Below are 16,204 nucleotides of genomic sequence, written 5' to 3'. Positions count from 1 at the left end.
TTTACTGGTGAATCAATGTTGTAGAAGATGATGGCGTTTCCATGTTCACTATGGAGCCTCTGAATGTCCACATGGGTCATATCTGATGACCATGAAAAGATGACAACCTGTATTTTACACCAATTATTTACATGTATTGATAGGATTAGTGGATCAGCAGGTATTAAACAGTTTAGATCAGTAGATGCTTTTGGTCGGTGATGGATGTTTGGGTCTTTATGGGTTAATACTGAAATATACTGAAAATAAAACCTTCACACAAACAGTGCATTACTATGGGACTGCCTAAAGGATTTCTGGGAAATGTAGGGAATTACTAACAGAGATATGAGAAAAGAGTGTTTGTTTAGGAAAAAAGGATAAAGTCAAAGAGAGTAGATGTCTGACCTCATGTTACTCTTAAAATGAAGCCCAAAACCATACAAAACAAATCAATAAATCAATACTCAATGCATTAAATTGTCAATAAATGAAAATAGATCGCAGACACTAAATGGACCGTGTGAGAATCCTTTTTGGAAGGAAGGCGAGGGGTTAAAAAGTCAAGGTTTTTGTGGTTGAGTGCATGGATGGGTGAAGAATGTGGCTAAGTATGGGGCGAGAAACTGTTGAGTGACCTGGTGATTCTTATGCAAATTTCCTCTGTACCTTTTTCTACACTGCGTGGTGGAAAACAGAATGTTAGAAAGCTGGAAGGATAATGGAGGGTTTGTCAATGCATCACTGGAGCTACATGTCCAACAGAAATTGAAGGACACCGGTAATTTCTTCCACTATTCTCCCAATGCATCTGGTCTGTGTGCTTTTCATAGTGTCTCTGGAGGTGTGCGCTCTTTAATCTGCAGAGGTGCTTCTTGTTGATGGCGGCGGTGTTGCTTCTCCAGGTTACATCACATGTCAGAAATACCTCCAGGGAACTTGATGCTCTTTACCCTTTCCATAACAGAACAGGAGATGATGGTTTATGCAGGCTTTCCTGAAGTCGACAATCATCTCTTTGGATTTGTTGGTGTTATGGGATAGAGTTATGAGTTCTGCAGCGGGCTGTCAAACACTCTGACTCCATTCTGTACCTCAGTTCATTCCCTCTGCTGATGACACCTACCACTACCACTGTCATCAGCAAACTTTTTGATTACTGCTAAATCTGACAGCGAATGCATCATTTGGCAGACTGAACAATAGGGGACTCGGTGCATCGTCCTTAGGCAACGCTATACTCATCACGGTGGATTTTGATGTACTGCTGCCAACGCTGTCTGCAATTCTAGGCCATCCAAGATCCAGATGCAGGTGGTAGTGTATAGATCCAACAGCCTCAGCTTCTCCACCAGCTGTTGTGGTATTAAAACTGTTCTGGAGGATCTGGCCCAGGTTTCGTTGATTCCCAGATGGGTTGGAGTGTGAAGGACACAGCATCCACTATTGTAGAAGCTGCTCATACAGACTGAGTTTGGTTAATTTGGTGTAAGCCTGTCACAATTATTATGTAATCACCTAATATTGGCCATTCTTTTTCTTCTAGTTTTGATCCATGGATGTTTCCATCCTGACAGAGCTCCACTTTGTGACACACAGTTAAAATTCAATCACTGCTGGAGTTTTGGAGTTTATATGTATGAATATATTTTTGCTTCTTCAAAAGTTTGTTGACTTTCTTTGATGATAATGATGATGAAAACTTATCTAGGTCCTTGCCTTTGTTTGGGTTGTGGAATAATCTTATTATTTACAGGTGATAAATTTAATCAAGTTTGGTTTATGTTTCAGAAATAAATTGAAGATGGATGGATAGATGGATGGATGGATGGATGGACAATTGTAGTCATACTCTTGAGGCACGTGAACAGTGAGTAGTTTTTATAGGAGAACTATTCTTTATAATTCTCTTATAATTGATTATTCTATTCTATTCTATTCTATTCTATTCCATGTAAAACCTATTAAGATCCAGACCAGGTATGTTGTTGGTCAAACCGCCTTTCAAGGATTAATGTTGGAAAAAAAAAGTATTACAACTTAACAGCAACTTCAACTACATAACAACTTCCACATCCTCTCTTGTTGAACCCTCGTATTATCCTTGGGGTCAGTTTGACCCCATTCAATGTTTATTATTCAAAAAATAATAATTGACTTTTTTTTGCTTCATATTTCATGATTTAGGGGTGAACTGGGATTAGGCCCAAGTCTTTCCAACTATTTGCCTCTAAAATGATCATCTCAAGTACAATAATAATAATAATAATAATAATAATAATAATAATAATAATAATAAACATAGTGCCTGACACAAAACTTGGTCAACAATTTTACGTGAATCATTTTCTGGAGGCAAATATCCCTGGGGTCAGATTGACCCCGAGGGTAAAATGTGCTAGTAAGATTTGAGGATAATAGAAGGGTTAAGAGAGAAAACTTAAGTAAATTTCTTCTCTAGGATTGCGACATGTGGGATCCTGCAGTGGATCATCTGGTAGAATGCATCCCATAATGCCTCAGGCTTCACTGCAGTGACCTGACTCTTCACTGTATGTCATTTACCACTGTCTCACCACGTTTTGCTGTCTCTCTCTACTATGAGCTCTACTAAAAGGAAAACAATAAATGTCTCTAAAAATAGGGTTGAAAATATGCGTCTATTCCTGCTGTTAGCAAAAATCCTTATTTCAATGAAAGAGCAATAAGTCTGTGTCAATACCAAGTCTCATCACTTCTGTGTATTTTTTTCAGAATCTCACATCACGCTACAGTCTTTGTGCTCCGGCAAAGGTCAGCTCAACAATAACCAGCCAGGAGAGAAAAGACAAACCACAGGCTTACAGTAAAAAAAAAAAAAACATGGAGCTTGGCAGTGTCTGGCCTTTCCTGGTTTGACAAACAGCTCCAATGACCTTTTAGGCGAGTTCACCTGAAATTCTAAGCAATTGGCTTTCCCAAGAGCCGGTCATCATGTTAATGTGCTGGTGACAGGCTGGGTTGGAATAATTGCATGCAAGGAAAAATGTTGGCTTATTAGTGTCTCTGGCGGGTAATTGTGCTGCCAGAATGTTTTTCATTATCTATCAGGGCCAGCTCGAGCATGCTTGTGTAATGAAGATCACTGCATGGGAAAAGATTGTAATGGCAGAGGGGATGGGACATGAAACACCTACTTATAATGTAACGGCTGAAATGATCCAGGAGATTAGTATTTTCTCCATTTAGTAAGTGGAGCTTATGTGTGTCAATAATAGGAAACTACAGCCTTTTCAACTCATTTCAAATGTGTTAATTTGAGGGAAGACCATAACATTTTCTAAACTTTGTCAAAAATAATTATATTCTTTTACACAGTATTAACTCTATTTCACATGGAAACTATTACCAGTTGTTTATAATATTTCATAAGCCAACTACAGATATAATTAGCAACACTAAATAGGACAACGAAATCAAAAGACCAATGAGGTTTTGCATAAAAAAATTAAAAATTGAGGAGTTCCAGTGTCAGACAACTGGTATAATAATACAAAGAGAACCATCTGCCAAATTGAATACATTGTCAAATTACATTCTTTTACTTCTATCAGAGAGAACTTCAGTCTTTTACTGTCAGTAACTAACCTCAGTCCTTTACAACTGATCGAATTACCTGCAAATAATTTTTAAAAATCACAGGAAAATAATAATATGAGAGTTATCTTTACACAACTAACCTCTGCTCACTATTTATTACCATTGCTAAAGTGTATTTTCATTGTCACTGTGATATGAACATGCACAATAAACACATAGAAAATAAGCATCTTAATAGTAGCAGTAGTACTATAGCTGTTTTCACACCTCAAAGTATGTGCTATAATTCCAGCCCATAAAGGCTTCTCTGGCTGTATATATTGTGGTGTATCCCTCTAGGACAAGGGCAGTGCAACACTAGGTGGCCAATAGGGCTACACGATATTGGAAAAAAAACTGACACTGCGATTTTTTTAACCCTGCGATATATATTGCAATATGAAAAAATACTCGGGAGGATATAATAGCTGTGTGGCGCTGACATAAATGGTCCAAAAAATTAGTTGTGTTACCTCTCGTTGTGGTGACAGGTGCATTAAGGCACTACCGACACAGAACATGTGTTTCAGTATCATCCTTCTTGTAGCTGAAATAATTCCAGATAACTGATGTTGCTTTTCTTTTTGGCACCAAGTATTCCTTTTTAGTGATTTTCTCCTCTTTGTTGCTCATTTTTCAATGTTGTTACCAGCAACTCACTCCATGTGCAGAGGTGTGGTCTGCTTCGGCAAACTGATTAAGAACGACTATGATTGGTGGATCACTGTGTGCAGAGTGTGTCAGGTACCCAGGATGAAATTAGGTGAGAACATGTTGAGTTCATTTGCCTCCTACATTGCAGGACCTGCAATGTGACTATTGCACACACGTACATCGCAATGCCGATGCTCAAATGTTATATTGTGCAGCTCTAGTGGTCAGTGTCTTGGAGGGTTTCTCATCACCAACCCTATGAGGGTAGTTTGTTTATCAAAGTCATACAGTCATTTCAATACTGAACATGTCACTGCATATCAGATTTTTCCTCATATCGTGGTGGCCTACTGTAAGTTATGTTTTAGTACAAGACTGAAGAAGCCAGGACCTTATCCAAAATAAGGGGAACTCAAGTTCAGTTAAGCTCTGAGTCAGCTATTGCAGCTTCTTATTCTGTCAATCAAACCTGCTCACTGTCAGGTTTTCTTCTTCAAACCTTGAGTTTCTCTGTGTCTCCTCCCTACTGGGTTCTAAAGAAGCTCTCTGATTGGTCGCTTCACTTTCTGATTCTTAGAGGCAGCGTGAGGATATCTGAAGTACAGCTACAGTACATCCATGATCCACACAAATTCACTGGAGTTTAGCATGAGTTCACTGTCACTTTTCAACAGTTCTGAGATTTAGTTTGTTGCTCCTGTGTGTAGAGGCAGTGGTCAGTCCTGGGTCTCAGACACTATGTAACCACAGACTGCATCTAAATAATTGACAAAACCCTCTGTGACCTCACCTAGTGGTTTGAGTTCAGCCTTTTTTTAAAGTCTTGAGATGCTTGGCACGACCATCATCACACTGGTATTATGGAACCAAGTGCCCATGTTTGGATTAAGAGGGTACAGCTGGAGAAGAGCAAGTGATGAAACTGGAATTTACTTCCACATCAGCCACCTCTAATAATAAATGCAATGGGCTCTATGCACAGTACCATTACTACCTGAACTTAAGGTGGCTCCTTTATTTCCTGTCTTTCATTATTAGACACACTGATTAATCCAGGTGTGTCTGCTACTTCTTGTTGTGACTGCTGTGGTCAGACACACTTGGATTAATCAGTGTGTCTAATAATGAAAGACAGGAAATAAAGGAGCCACTTGAAGTTCAGGAAGGAGTGGGACTGTGCATAGAGCCATTTGTATAATTTCAACTACTTGTCCAATGTTACCACATACAGTTGTGCTTGAAAACAGTAATGTCTAATGACTCATTTCAGCTACCTCAGCTAAAAGACAATACCTGGTATTGCCATGGAGCTCAGATTATATAGGCCACGGGTGTCAAACATGTGGCCCGGGGGCCAAATCTGGCCCACCAAAAAGGTCCAGTCCAGCCCTTGGGATGAATTTGTGAAATGCAAAAATTACACTAAGAAATTAATAATCCTTTTAGTTCAGTTTCCACATTCAGACCAATTCAATCTCAAGTGGGCAGGACCAGTAAAATACTATCATAAGAACATACAGGGTGGGGAAGCAAAATTTACAATATTTTGAGGCAGGGATTGAAAGACAGTGTATGACCAATTAGTTTATTGAAAGTCATGAGAATTTATTTGCCACAAGAAAATTTACATAATAGAAAATGTTTTTATTCTATGTGTCCTCCTTCTTTCTCAATAACTGCCTTCACACACTTCCTGAAACTTGCGCAAGTGTTCCTCAAATATTCGGGTGACAACTTCTCCCGTTCTTCTTTAATAGTATCTTCCAGACTTTGTCGTAATAGTTTTGCTCATAGACATTCTCTTCTTTCCATTATAAACAGTCTTCATGGACACTCCAACTATTTTTGAAATCTTCTTTGATGTGACGAGTGCATTCAGCAAATCACACACTCTTTGACGTTTGCTTTCCTGATTACTCATATGGGCAAAAGTTTCTGAAAAGGTATGGATAATAGTGTTAGGTATGATTATGACATCAATATATGTTTGGTTTCAAAACAATTGACGTAGCGCCTGCTGAGAAAAAACAACTAAATGTTCATTGTAAATTTTACTTCCCCACCCTGTAGAAATAATGACAACTCCAAATTTTTCTCTTTGTAAATGTAAATATTTTCATGTATTTACACTAAAACAAAGTATAATTTCGCAAAAAATGTGAATAACCTGAACAAATATGAACAACCTGAAATGCCTTAAGAGTTTTTGGGTTTTTTTTTTTTTCAATTTTAACAATATTCTGCCTGTTATTAAATGTTTTGTGTGTTTGTAGATCCACTGTTGATCTGTAAGTTATAATGCACGTGTAAATAATAAACTGAGGCAGAATATTGTTAAAATTACACTTATTTTTCCAGTTTGTTCATGTTATTCACATCTTTTGGAAGGACAGTTTGTAGATGTAAACCTTTTCATAATGTAAATTTCCTTTTTTCGCTCTAAAACAGAGAAAAGTTTGGAGATGACATTATTTATATATTATTATGTTATTATTTTCTGGCCCACTGCAGATCAAATTTAGCTGAATGTGGACCATGAACTAAAATGAGTTTGACACCCCTGATATAGGCTAACATCAGCTAATGCAGCTAAGTTTTGCAAGTTATTGTGATTATTCTGCACAACAGAATCCTCTCACAGCCTTGTTAGGGTACGCCATTAAATACAACTATGGCAGACATTCCCTACCACTGACAAATACAAATCTTATTGGATAAACAAGCTCCAAATGTCTGTTTCAGCAGCCAAACTTATGCTAGCTGTCACTCAAAGCTGTCAGCGGACACAGACAGACTCACCCACATACAGTTGTAACAGAGAGGGAAATTCACAACAGAAACTAAGGTCATTTTTTTTTGCCAGGCCATTAATATGTTTGTTTCTGCTGTAAAGTGGTCCATTTGAACACGGGGGTCTATGGGGGACTCACTTTTAGAGCCAGCCCCCCCAGTGAACATTAGAGTTACTGCAGATTTTCACTACAGTATTGACTTCACTTTTCATTCCCGGACATTAACACTCGGATGTAACCTGAGAAATGCGTTGATTTCCTAATGGTCGCTTTGCCTTTGGATTGATTAGAGGGATACTGACGGAAAATGCGACGTGCAATTGCATTCAGAGAGTGTTCAACCAAATGACTCAGTGTCTCATTATAAAACCAAAAGGAACAATTAAGAATGATCATGCCATATTATGCATTGTGATAATTCATCTGAACTGTGACCTTCAAACTTACGTTTATACAGTAGACTTTTATATAGACTGACAGCGCTGAAATCTGCCCATCTTCATTATTTCCTGCAAGGCGAACATTGTGAGAGACTCATTCATACTCCAGAGTTCACCTACGCAGATTCTTTCACTAAACACAATGTGACTGTGTTTGAATTAAATAATAAAAGAATAAGTGTCTGCAGGTAGTGTAGACATATGATCAATGAATCATCGCCGTCTTGATGTGCAGAATTACACTGAGGGAAAATCCACTTCAGTTATACTGTCAGGATGATGTGAGTACTTCAAAGTAAACAAGTGTTGCAGTTTAGGTTAATATGGTTAAATGTCAACTAGGATATATGCTGCTGATGTGCACAGCTTTAATCTGAGGCTGTTTTAAAGGCAGATGGTTAAAATCATGTTGCCTTAGTTTTATGAATCTACACCTACTGGCATTTATTTCATCCTGTGTTTTACTTTAACCCTTTATCGGGCAAGTGACTATTTTTGGTAATTTTCAAATACATTACAAGACAGTAACGACAACAGTTCCATTGAGGACAGTGAGCCAACAATCTTAGGTCCAGTGTGGTCTACAGGGTCTGTAAGGTCCACCTATGCATGAACAGTGAGTGGACCTGCTTTGTTAGGTACCATGAAGTAATGGTACTAATGTAAGGAATGATGTTCAAAGGGAGAATGTGGATGTGGACAGGGGTCTGGATCAGCACTTATGATGGTCTAATGTTAGAAGACTGGTGTTCTTTTCACCTTACATGTGTTTTTATTATATTTTTTATTTACTTCTTGGATTTTTTTTTTTTTTTTGGCCACTTACAGGTACGGAACCAAATACGGAACAAAAGTAATAAAGTCTTGTTATGTCCTCCAATAACGCACTAAGGTTGAAACTTTGAATTTCCGAGTATTTCTATGAGTGACCTATAAAGGGTTAACCAAGTTATAAAATACATATATTCCAGTAAGGAAATCCACAGTAAATAATGAATGAAGGACCAATATTAAATTTTTAATAGTTAATGTTGTTAATATTAACTGTTAGAATTGGTATTGTAATTAATAACAGCGATTAAGTTATTAACATTAATTTATTTTCAATTGTCTGCAGCTGCCAGTTTATTTCATACAAATGCACACAGTTCACCAATGCACGCATGTATTTTTGCACAGATTTTGACTTCCATCAAATTAACATGGTTTCTCAGCCTTTTCATTGGCTATTGTCATGGTGAGTCATCATCTTTCAGCTCAACTGATAATGGATTTTTGCATTCACTGAACTGAGTGAACATACGTCTAAGTACTATGTAACTAAACCAACTCTGATCAGCTGATCTGGAACCAAAACTCTGACTGTTCCATCTCAGGGTTCAGTAACTCAGTGTTCAGGGTTAAGTTCAGAGTTTGTTCAACCTGCTCTGCAAACAGGCCTCAAATCTGAAGCATCATCCAACAGATCATTCAATAGAAAGTTAATCAGTAATATTTGGATTAATGAAATACTAATTTTCTATCACTTTAAGCAGAAACATCCAATGTTTTCTGGCCTTCAGCTTCTTAAATTAACTTTGTCGTTTCATCTTATCTGTATAATTCCTGTTTAGATAGAAAACCAGAGACTCAAATAATAAATCAGTAGATAGTCGTAGTTCTAAAAAGCCTTACTGAATGTAAGATAGTTCGATTATGGAGATCTACTTTATATGAATGCATCATCCAAATGTCTTCAAATGGTTGACACAGTTTATCATGCTTCTCTTAGGTTTATTACTAATTCTAAAGCCATGACACATCTTTGTGAGTTATATTCCAGAGTGGGTTGGCCTGCCCTGTCCACTAGGAGGCTGGAACACTGGTACACCTTTATTTACAAGGCCATACTTGGACTATCGCCTTCCTATATCTGTAATTTAATAACAAAAGAAGTGTTGATTCTTATTGTCTGCAATCGAATGATCATTTGTTCCTTTTTGTGCTGTTGGCTCTTACTGAACTGGGTAAAAGGGCATTTGTCTTCTCTGTTCCTAGCACATGGAATATGTTGCTAAAAGACTGGAAACTGACTGAATCGATCTCCTTCAATGCTTTTAAATCCAAACTCAAAGTGCTAGAGAATAATTCAATGACTTGCACTTGTTTTTCATAGTTTGACTTGTCCTGTAAATTACTGTATGTTGTAACTGTGTGTTATATTTCATGCTTGGCCAGGACTCCCTTGGAAAAGAGGTTCTTAATCTCAATGGCATCTTGTTTCCTGGTTAAATTAAAAAAAATAAATAAAATTTTTTTTAAATAAACATGTTCAGAAAGGCTACCACACAACAACAACTCAACTGCAGTTGGTAATCACAAGACACATGAATGGTACAGACAATGTCCTGAGGGTAAATACTGTTTTATCCACTAGTATTACTCCCAGTGTTTGACTAAGAAGTGAAAATGGTTTCTTTATAAACCAGTGAGGAGAGCGACTACTGCTCTGAAAGGAGGCAACGGGCAAGTGCCATCAATGTAGCGCTCAGCCTAGAAAGCCAGATTTAACAGCCCTATCCACTGAGGATGTGACTCATGAGTAACAGCAGCCACTATAAATAATTTGGGGTACATTGAATTCTGATCAAAAGGACCACACTGCCATGTAAAAGCGAGCAAGCTCCACATAGAGTGGAAAATAGCAGATGATTCAAGAGAACAGAGGAAGAAGAGAAATATATTCATATGGAGAAGGGATAAGTGTAACGGGCGCAAAGGTAAGAGGCAAAGCAGTGTTCAGACTAGAGAGTGAGGAAACCATATAAATGCAGCTCTGGTTCTAATGGAGACAACCCCAGTGACACTATAAGTAAGGTCTACATTTTGGATTCCTGCACATGAGTCTTATTCATCATCCAAAATGATTTCCCCCTCTGTCACTTAATGGTGGCCAACAAAATCTAATAATACTCATCAGGATTATTACAATAATAGTAAATTATCTAAGAGCCAGTGTCAGGCTGTTTGAACAAGTAGAGGAACAGGCTGTGTAAAAAGAAGTTATATTTGTAACAACCAGGCAAGAGACATAAGGAAGAGAAATAACCTGAAACCAAACCCATCTACATGGACTTAAGAGGCACTTAGACTCTGACCTCTGAACTTTGTGATGGGGGGAGTGCAGAGGGTAATTTCTGAGCAGAAATCAATGAAGTGTCACATTATCATTAGTGCTGCCAATGGGGTGGAAGATAATTAGGTTATGCAATCACTCTTTCTGTTTATTTGTCTGTCAGCAGAAAAAAAAAAAAAAAAGACTTTTGGATTTTCATGAAACTTGGTGAAAGTCTAAGGCATGAAAATGATTTATTTTAGTCACTTCCTTCAGACTGTGAGGATGCATTCCAGCACTTGTTGGTGCCTTGCTGGAGTTACGAGTTCCTGAAGTTTACCAGGTTAAGATTCCAGCAGGATTTTTTTTTTTTTTTTACTTTAGGATTTTTACATAAAATAATTGTATTGTTTACAACAGTTGCAACAGTGATGTACATTGCTGGTCCTGAGTGCTGATTTCATTTCATGTATAAACTATATGTAATGACAATAAATTGAACCCTGAACCTTAATGTAACAGGTTTTTACACACTTAGGCTATATTTTTAATGGAATGCCCTTTGCAGTCCTTTCCTTTTCTCTGAATCAGAATTGTGTTTATTGCTTTGTTGGTAAACAGGGTTCAGATTACTAGGAATTTGCTTCAGTGGTTTGGTGCATACATAGAACATGAAGCAGGTAAGTCAGGGGTCTCAAACTCATTTTCTTTCAGGGGCCACATCCAGCCCGATTTGATCTCGAGTGGGCCGGACCAGTAAAATAAAAGCATAATAACCTGTAAATAATGACAACTCCAAATTTTTGTCTTTGTTTTAATGCAAAAAAACCCATTAAATTTTGGAAATACTTACTTTTATGAACTATCCAAACAAAAAAGATGTGAATAACCTGAAAAAACTGAAATTTCTTAAGAAAAATAAATGCAATTTTAACAATATTCTGCCTTAACTTATCATTTATACATGTGCATTATGGATCGGATCTACAAAGACACTAAATACTTAGTAACAGGCAGAAAATTGTTAAAATTGTGCTTAATTTTCTTCAGACATTTCAGGTTGTTCATATTTGTTCAGGTTATTCACATTTTATTGTTACAGGATAGTTTAGAAATGTAAATATTTTCATAATTTAATGGGTTTTTTTGCACTAAAACAAAGACAAAAATTTGAAGTTGTCATTATTTATAGGCATAGTGTAATATTTTTTCACATCAAACTGAGAAAAAAATATGGAGTCATTATTTTTTGTAGGTTATTATGCTATTATTTTACTGTAGATCATATTGGTCTGTATGTGGAACCTGAACTAAAATGAGTTTGACAGCTTTGACTGTGGAATTTTTTGCACTTTGCAAATTCATCCCATGGGCCGGAATGGAACCTTTGGCGGGCCGCATTTGGCCCCCGGGCCGCATGTTTGAGAGCCCTGAAGTAATTAGCATGCAATAAAAAATAAAATGAAATAAATAAAGAAGAGAATAAACAAGTATGATAAAGTTCAAAATATATAATATACAACATACAGTGTGGACAGAACCAATGGTTATGGTTCTGTGCAGATAGTGCTAGTGCTTAACAGTGCATTCAGCAAGTGGATAAAGAGACAATGCAGTGGTGTTATTTAGAGTTCAGGAGTGAAGTTGAAGTACTGCTATGGAACTCTTGTCTACTACAGGGGACAAAAATGCACCTGGGTCTCAGGAGGATATGGCACAAACCAAACCAAAAAAACAAAAAAAGCACGTTGCATAATCTTCTCAGATCACAGTCTAAAGCAGGGGTGTCAAACTCATTTTAGTTCAGGGGCCACATTCAGCTAAATTTGATCTGAAATGGGTCGAACCAGTAAAATAATAGTAAATAATATATAAATAATGTCAACTCCAAACTCTTCTCTATGTTTTAGAGTGAAAAAGGTAAATTTATATTATGAGAAGGTTTACATCTACAAACTATCCTTTCAAACAATGTGAATAACATTGAACAAACTGGAAATAATCAGTGTAATTTTAACAATATTATGCCTCGGTTTATCATTTACACATGTACATTATAACTTACAGGTCACAGTGGATCTACAAACACTTAAAACATTTAATATCAGGCAGAATCTTGTTAAAATTGTACTTCTCTTAAAACATTTCAGGTTGTTTATATTTGTTCAGGTTATTCACATTTAAACTATTTTTTAGTGTAAATACATGAAAATATTTACATTTACAAAGAGAAACATTTGGAGTTGTCATTATTTATATGTTATTATGATAGTATTTTACTGGTCCTGCTCACTTGAGATTAAATTGGTCTGAATGTGGAACCTGAGCTAAAAGGATTGTTAACTCTTTCATGCACGAATTATGAGAACCTTAATCAAAAAATTTTTCCCTGAGTGTTTTTATTCCTCTTTAGTCATAAAAAAAACAATGTGATTGAAAATTTTCTTCTGAAAAATAAATTTGAACAAATAAATAAACTAAAAACTAATTAAAAAAAATAAAAAAAAACACATAAAAAATAATAATGGGAAAAAAAGAAAATTCTTATGAACCTATTTTTCATAGTTGCAAAAATGTCCACTCAGCTGGACACCACACGTTTAATTTTTGATGCACAGAAACATGTATTTACTGATAAATTGTGTGAAAACTATGGGGAGGGCTTGTGATTCTGGTGGTTTATCTACATAATATTCCCAATTCATGTCAGAAAAGATATGTAGTGTCTTAAAACTTTAATAAAGATATGTGCGTGCTGGGCTCCACCCCCCCACCCATAGCCATATTAATTTAAATTGATTCATATAAACTCAAAAAAAACACTAACTGATACAAATACATTGTTACAAATATTAAATTGTTTAACTAGTAGTATTGTGACTGCCTCCGCCGCTACCGCTGCCACAATAATTCTAGCAAATTAGGCTACTGGTATTATTAAATATTTTTGTATTATCACAACAATTATTATTTTCCCCCTCACTCCCCCCTCTCTCTTTCTCACTTTCATTTACACCCCCCTCTTCCCCTTTTCCCTATCAGCCCTAACCAAGCTATATGGTTTAGTTGCTATTTACATTTATGATCTTTATAGACTGTAGACATTGTGGAAGTATCCTTTTTGAGTATAAATTCAAATGTAGTACTTAGAATTGCCTTAATTATATCATGGAAAGAATTTCCACATTCTTTAAACATTAAGCAATTTTGTTGGGCCAACTCGATAAACTGAAGTTGGAGCAACTTAAGACACAACAGTTGGATCAACCTTATTAAATTGTTAACCCAACCTGAGTAAATTAAGTTGGATCTAGCCCTTGCAAACAAGTTGAATGGGCCTAGGTAAATCAAGTTGAACCAACCTAGGTACCTTTAGTTGGACCAAATAAAATGTTTAATGTGTAATGTAAAAAATTTATTCATGTGGAAATTCTTTCCATATATATATATATATTTTTTAAGTTCATCCAAAGAGTACATTTTTTGAGTGTTTGTAATATGACGTTGTTGCTGTTTGTCAATACTCTGTCATTGTTGTTGTTTTTGGTTTGTTTATTTGAGTTTCCCTTTGTTTATGTGTTGTTGTTGTTTTTCTGTCCACATTGTCTTGTTAACTATCACTAAAAAAAAAAAAAAAAAAAGATATGTGTAAAACAAACGAACAAAAAAACAAACAAACAAACAAACAAACAAACCAAAAAGAACAACAAAATCCATAAATATACAAGAGAACAGCTGGAGAATAGCTGTCCACTGGAGTGATTAGTATGCATGAAAGGGTTACTATCTTAATGTAATTTTTGCATTTCTCAAATTTCTCCAAGGCTGGACTGGACCCTTTGGATGTTCTGTGATCTAAAGGAAGCCACATGTTGAACAGTCTTACCTAAACCCACTCCCACGACGAGTCTCCCCGCCAGGAGGACCTCTTTTCCAGGGGCGGTGCTCAGTACGATTCCCCCGACGGTGAAGAAGAAGCTGGCCAGCAGGATGCACACTCTGCGCCCGAACAGCCCGTTGAGGAATCCGCCCAGGAGCGCAGACAGGGCGGCCGCAGCCACAGTACTAGAGATGAGCACCTCCTGCCACAGGGGGCTCAGGTCCAGCTCCCTCTTCAGCAGGAGCATCGCCCCGGAGATCACCCCGGTGTCATAGCCGAACAGGAACCCACCCAGGGCGGAGAACACGGCCAGGACGTAGACGAAGCCCGGCGTGACATCCTGCTGGAACTGTTTACGCGCAGCCCTCTCCAAGTCCCCGGTGGAGGTGGAGGAGGTGGAGGCTGGGGCAGCGGCGGTGGAAGCGGCGGCGGAGGAGGAGGAGGCGCCCTGGCTGCTGATGCTGGCGCTGGACGGAGCCTTGATGAGACTCCGCTCTCCTCCGTCGTTGACTTTCTTCCACCGCTCGCCCATCAGGTTGCTCATACTCCGGAGGTTGTAGTCATGGTCGACCTGCTTTCGCGACATATGGATGACACACACAGACGGAGCAGGGCTGTGGAGTTGTAGGCTGTTGGATGCTTTACAAACAAAAAACAAAAAACACACTCACCCACTTTCAGATAGCAACCCCCCCTAAGTTCCAAGTGCGTAAAAGGCGCACCAGGTTGGTTTGGGTTTTTTTTTTTTTCTTCTTTGAATCCAAAATCACTCCCGATTATAGCGACGGGCTGCTCTGTGAAGTTGTTTTTCCAGCCGTGGGTTTGTCACAGCATCACATCCCCGTGGTCCTGATGAGAGAGTTGGAGACGAGTGTGGAGGAAAGGTAAGATAGGAGGAGTGGAGTGGATTTTCCGTCACCACGAGCGTCGGCGTGACGCAAAGAAACTGTTTAGGAAGCGTGTGAAGAAAGTGGAGCATACGATGAAGATCAGGTCTGCTGGAATCCACTTCCATGAAGCATATCTGCACTGGAAATGGCACACTTTGATAAAACAGAACCAGCGACTGCATTGGATTTTTTTTTTTTTTTTTTTTGTTCACTATACGAATGATTAATGATGTAGCCTATCCCACGAAATGCATAAGCTGTACACGTTAACAGTAGTATAGTAATGGGTTATATGGTCTGTCCTTCTCCTATATATTCATAATTATAGAGGAGCATTTCATTTAGGATGTATTTGTCACCTGAAACTGGACATTAAGCTTTTTCCATGAAAGGAAACTACTGCCCCCTGCAGGCAGTCAGAGTTACAGACCCATGCACAGGTTTAATACACACTGTACACAGGTTTAATACACACTGTACACAGGTTTAATACACATTGTACACACAGGTTTAATACACACTGTACACAGGTTTAATACACATTGTACACACAGGTTTAATACACACTGTACACACGTTTAATACACATTGTACACACAGGTTTAATACACACTGTACACAGGTTTAATACACATTGTACACACAGGTTTAATACACACTGTACACAGGTTTAATACAGCATCCATCCAAGGCTGAGAGTTTCCTCAACTTTCATCATTCACTCGTTTTGTCGTACAGTAAATGTTTAAAATAGTGGAAATAGGAGCTGTAGCTCAAACAAAAATGTCGACAAACAAGAAGTGATGGGCTGGAATGGAGTTCCTCAGCATAGGGCCCATCCAAAACTGAAAAAAGCA

General features: G+C 37.7%; 1 protein-coding gene across 1 annotated transcript in view; it reads right to left on the bottom strand.

Moving 5' to 3' along the window:
* Positions 1 to 15,341, bottom strand: part of slc2a13a (solute carrier family 2 member 13a) — a 108,007-nt gene extending 92,666 nt beyond the window's left edge. The window contains exon 1 of the mRNA XM_030150382.1: positions 14,464 to 15,341. Coding sequence (XP_030006242.1) covers positions 14,464 to 15,043 — 580 coding nt within the window. The 5' untranslated portion in view covers positions 15,044 to 15,341. The remainder of the gene's footprint in view (positions 1 to 14,463) is intronic.
* Between the last annotated feature and the right edge of the window lie 863 nt (positions 15,342 to 16,204).

Source organism: Sphaeramia orbicularis, chromosome 12 (genome assembly GCF_902148855.1).
Source record: "Sphaeramia orbicularis chromosome 12, fSphaOr1.1, whole genome shotgun sequence".
NCBI lineage: Eukaryota > Metazoa > Chordata > Actinopteri > Kurtiformes > Apogonidae > Sphaeramia > Sphaeramia orbicularis.
The sequence above is the reverse complement of the archived record's forward strand: the minus strand, read 5'-3'. Positions and strand labels throughout refer to the sequence as shown.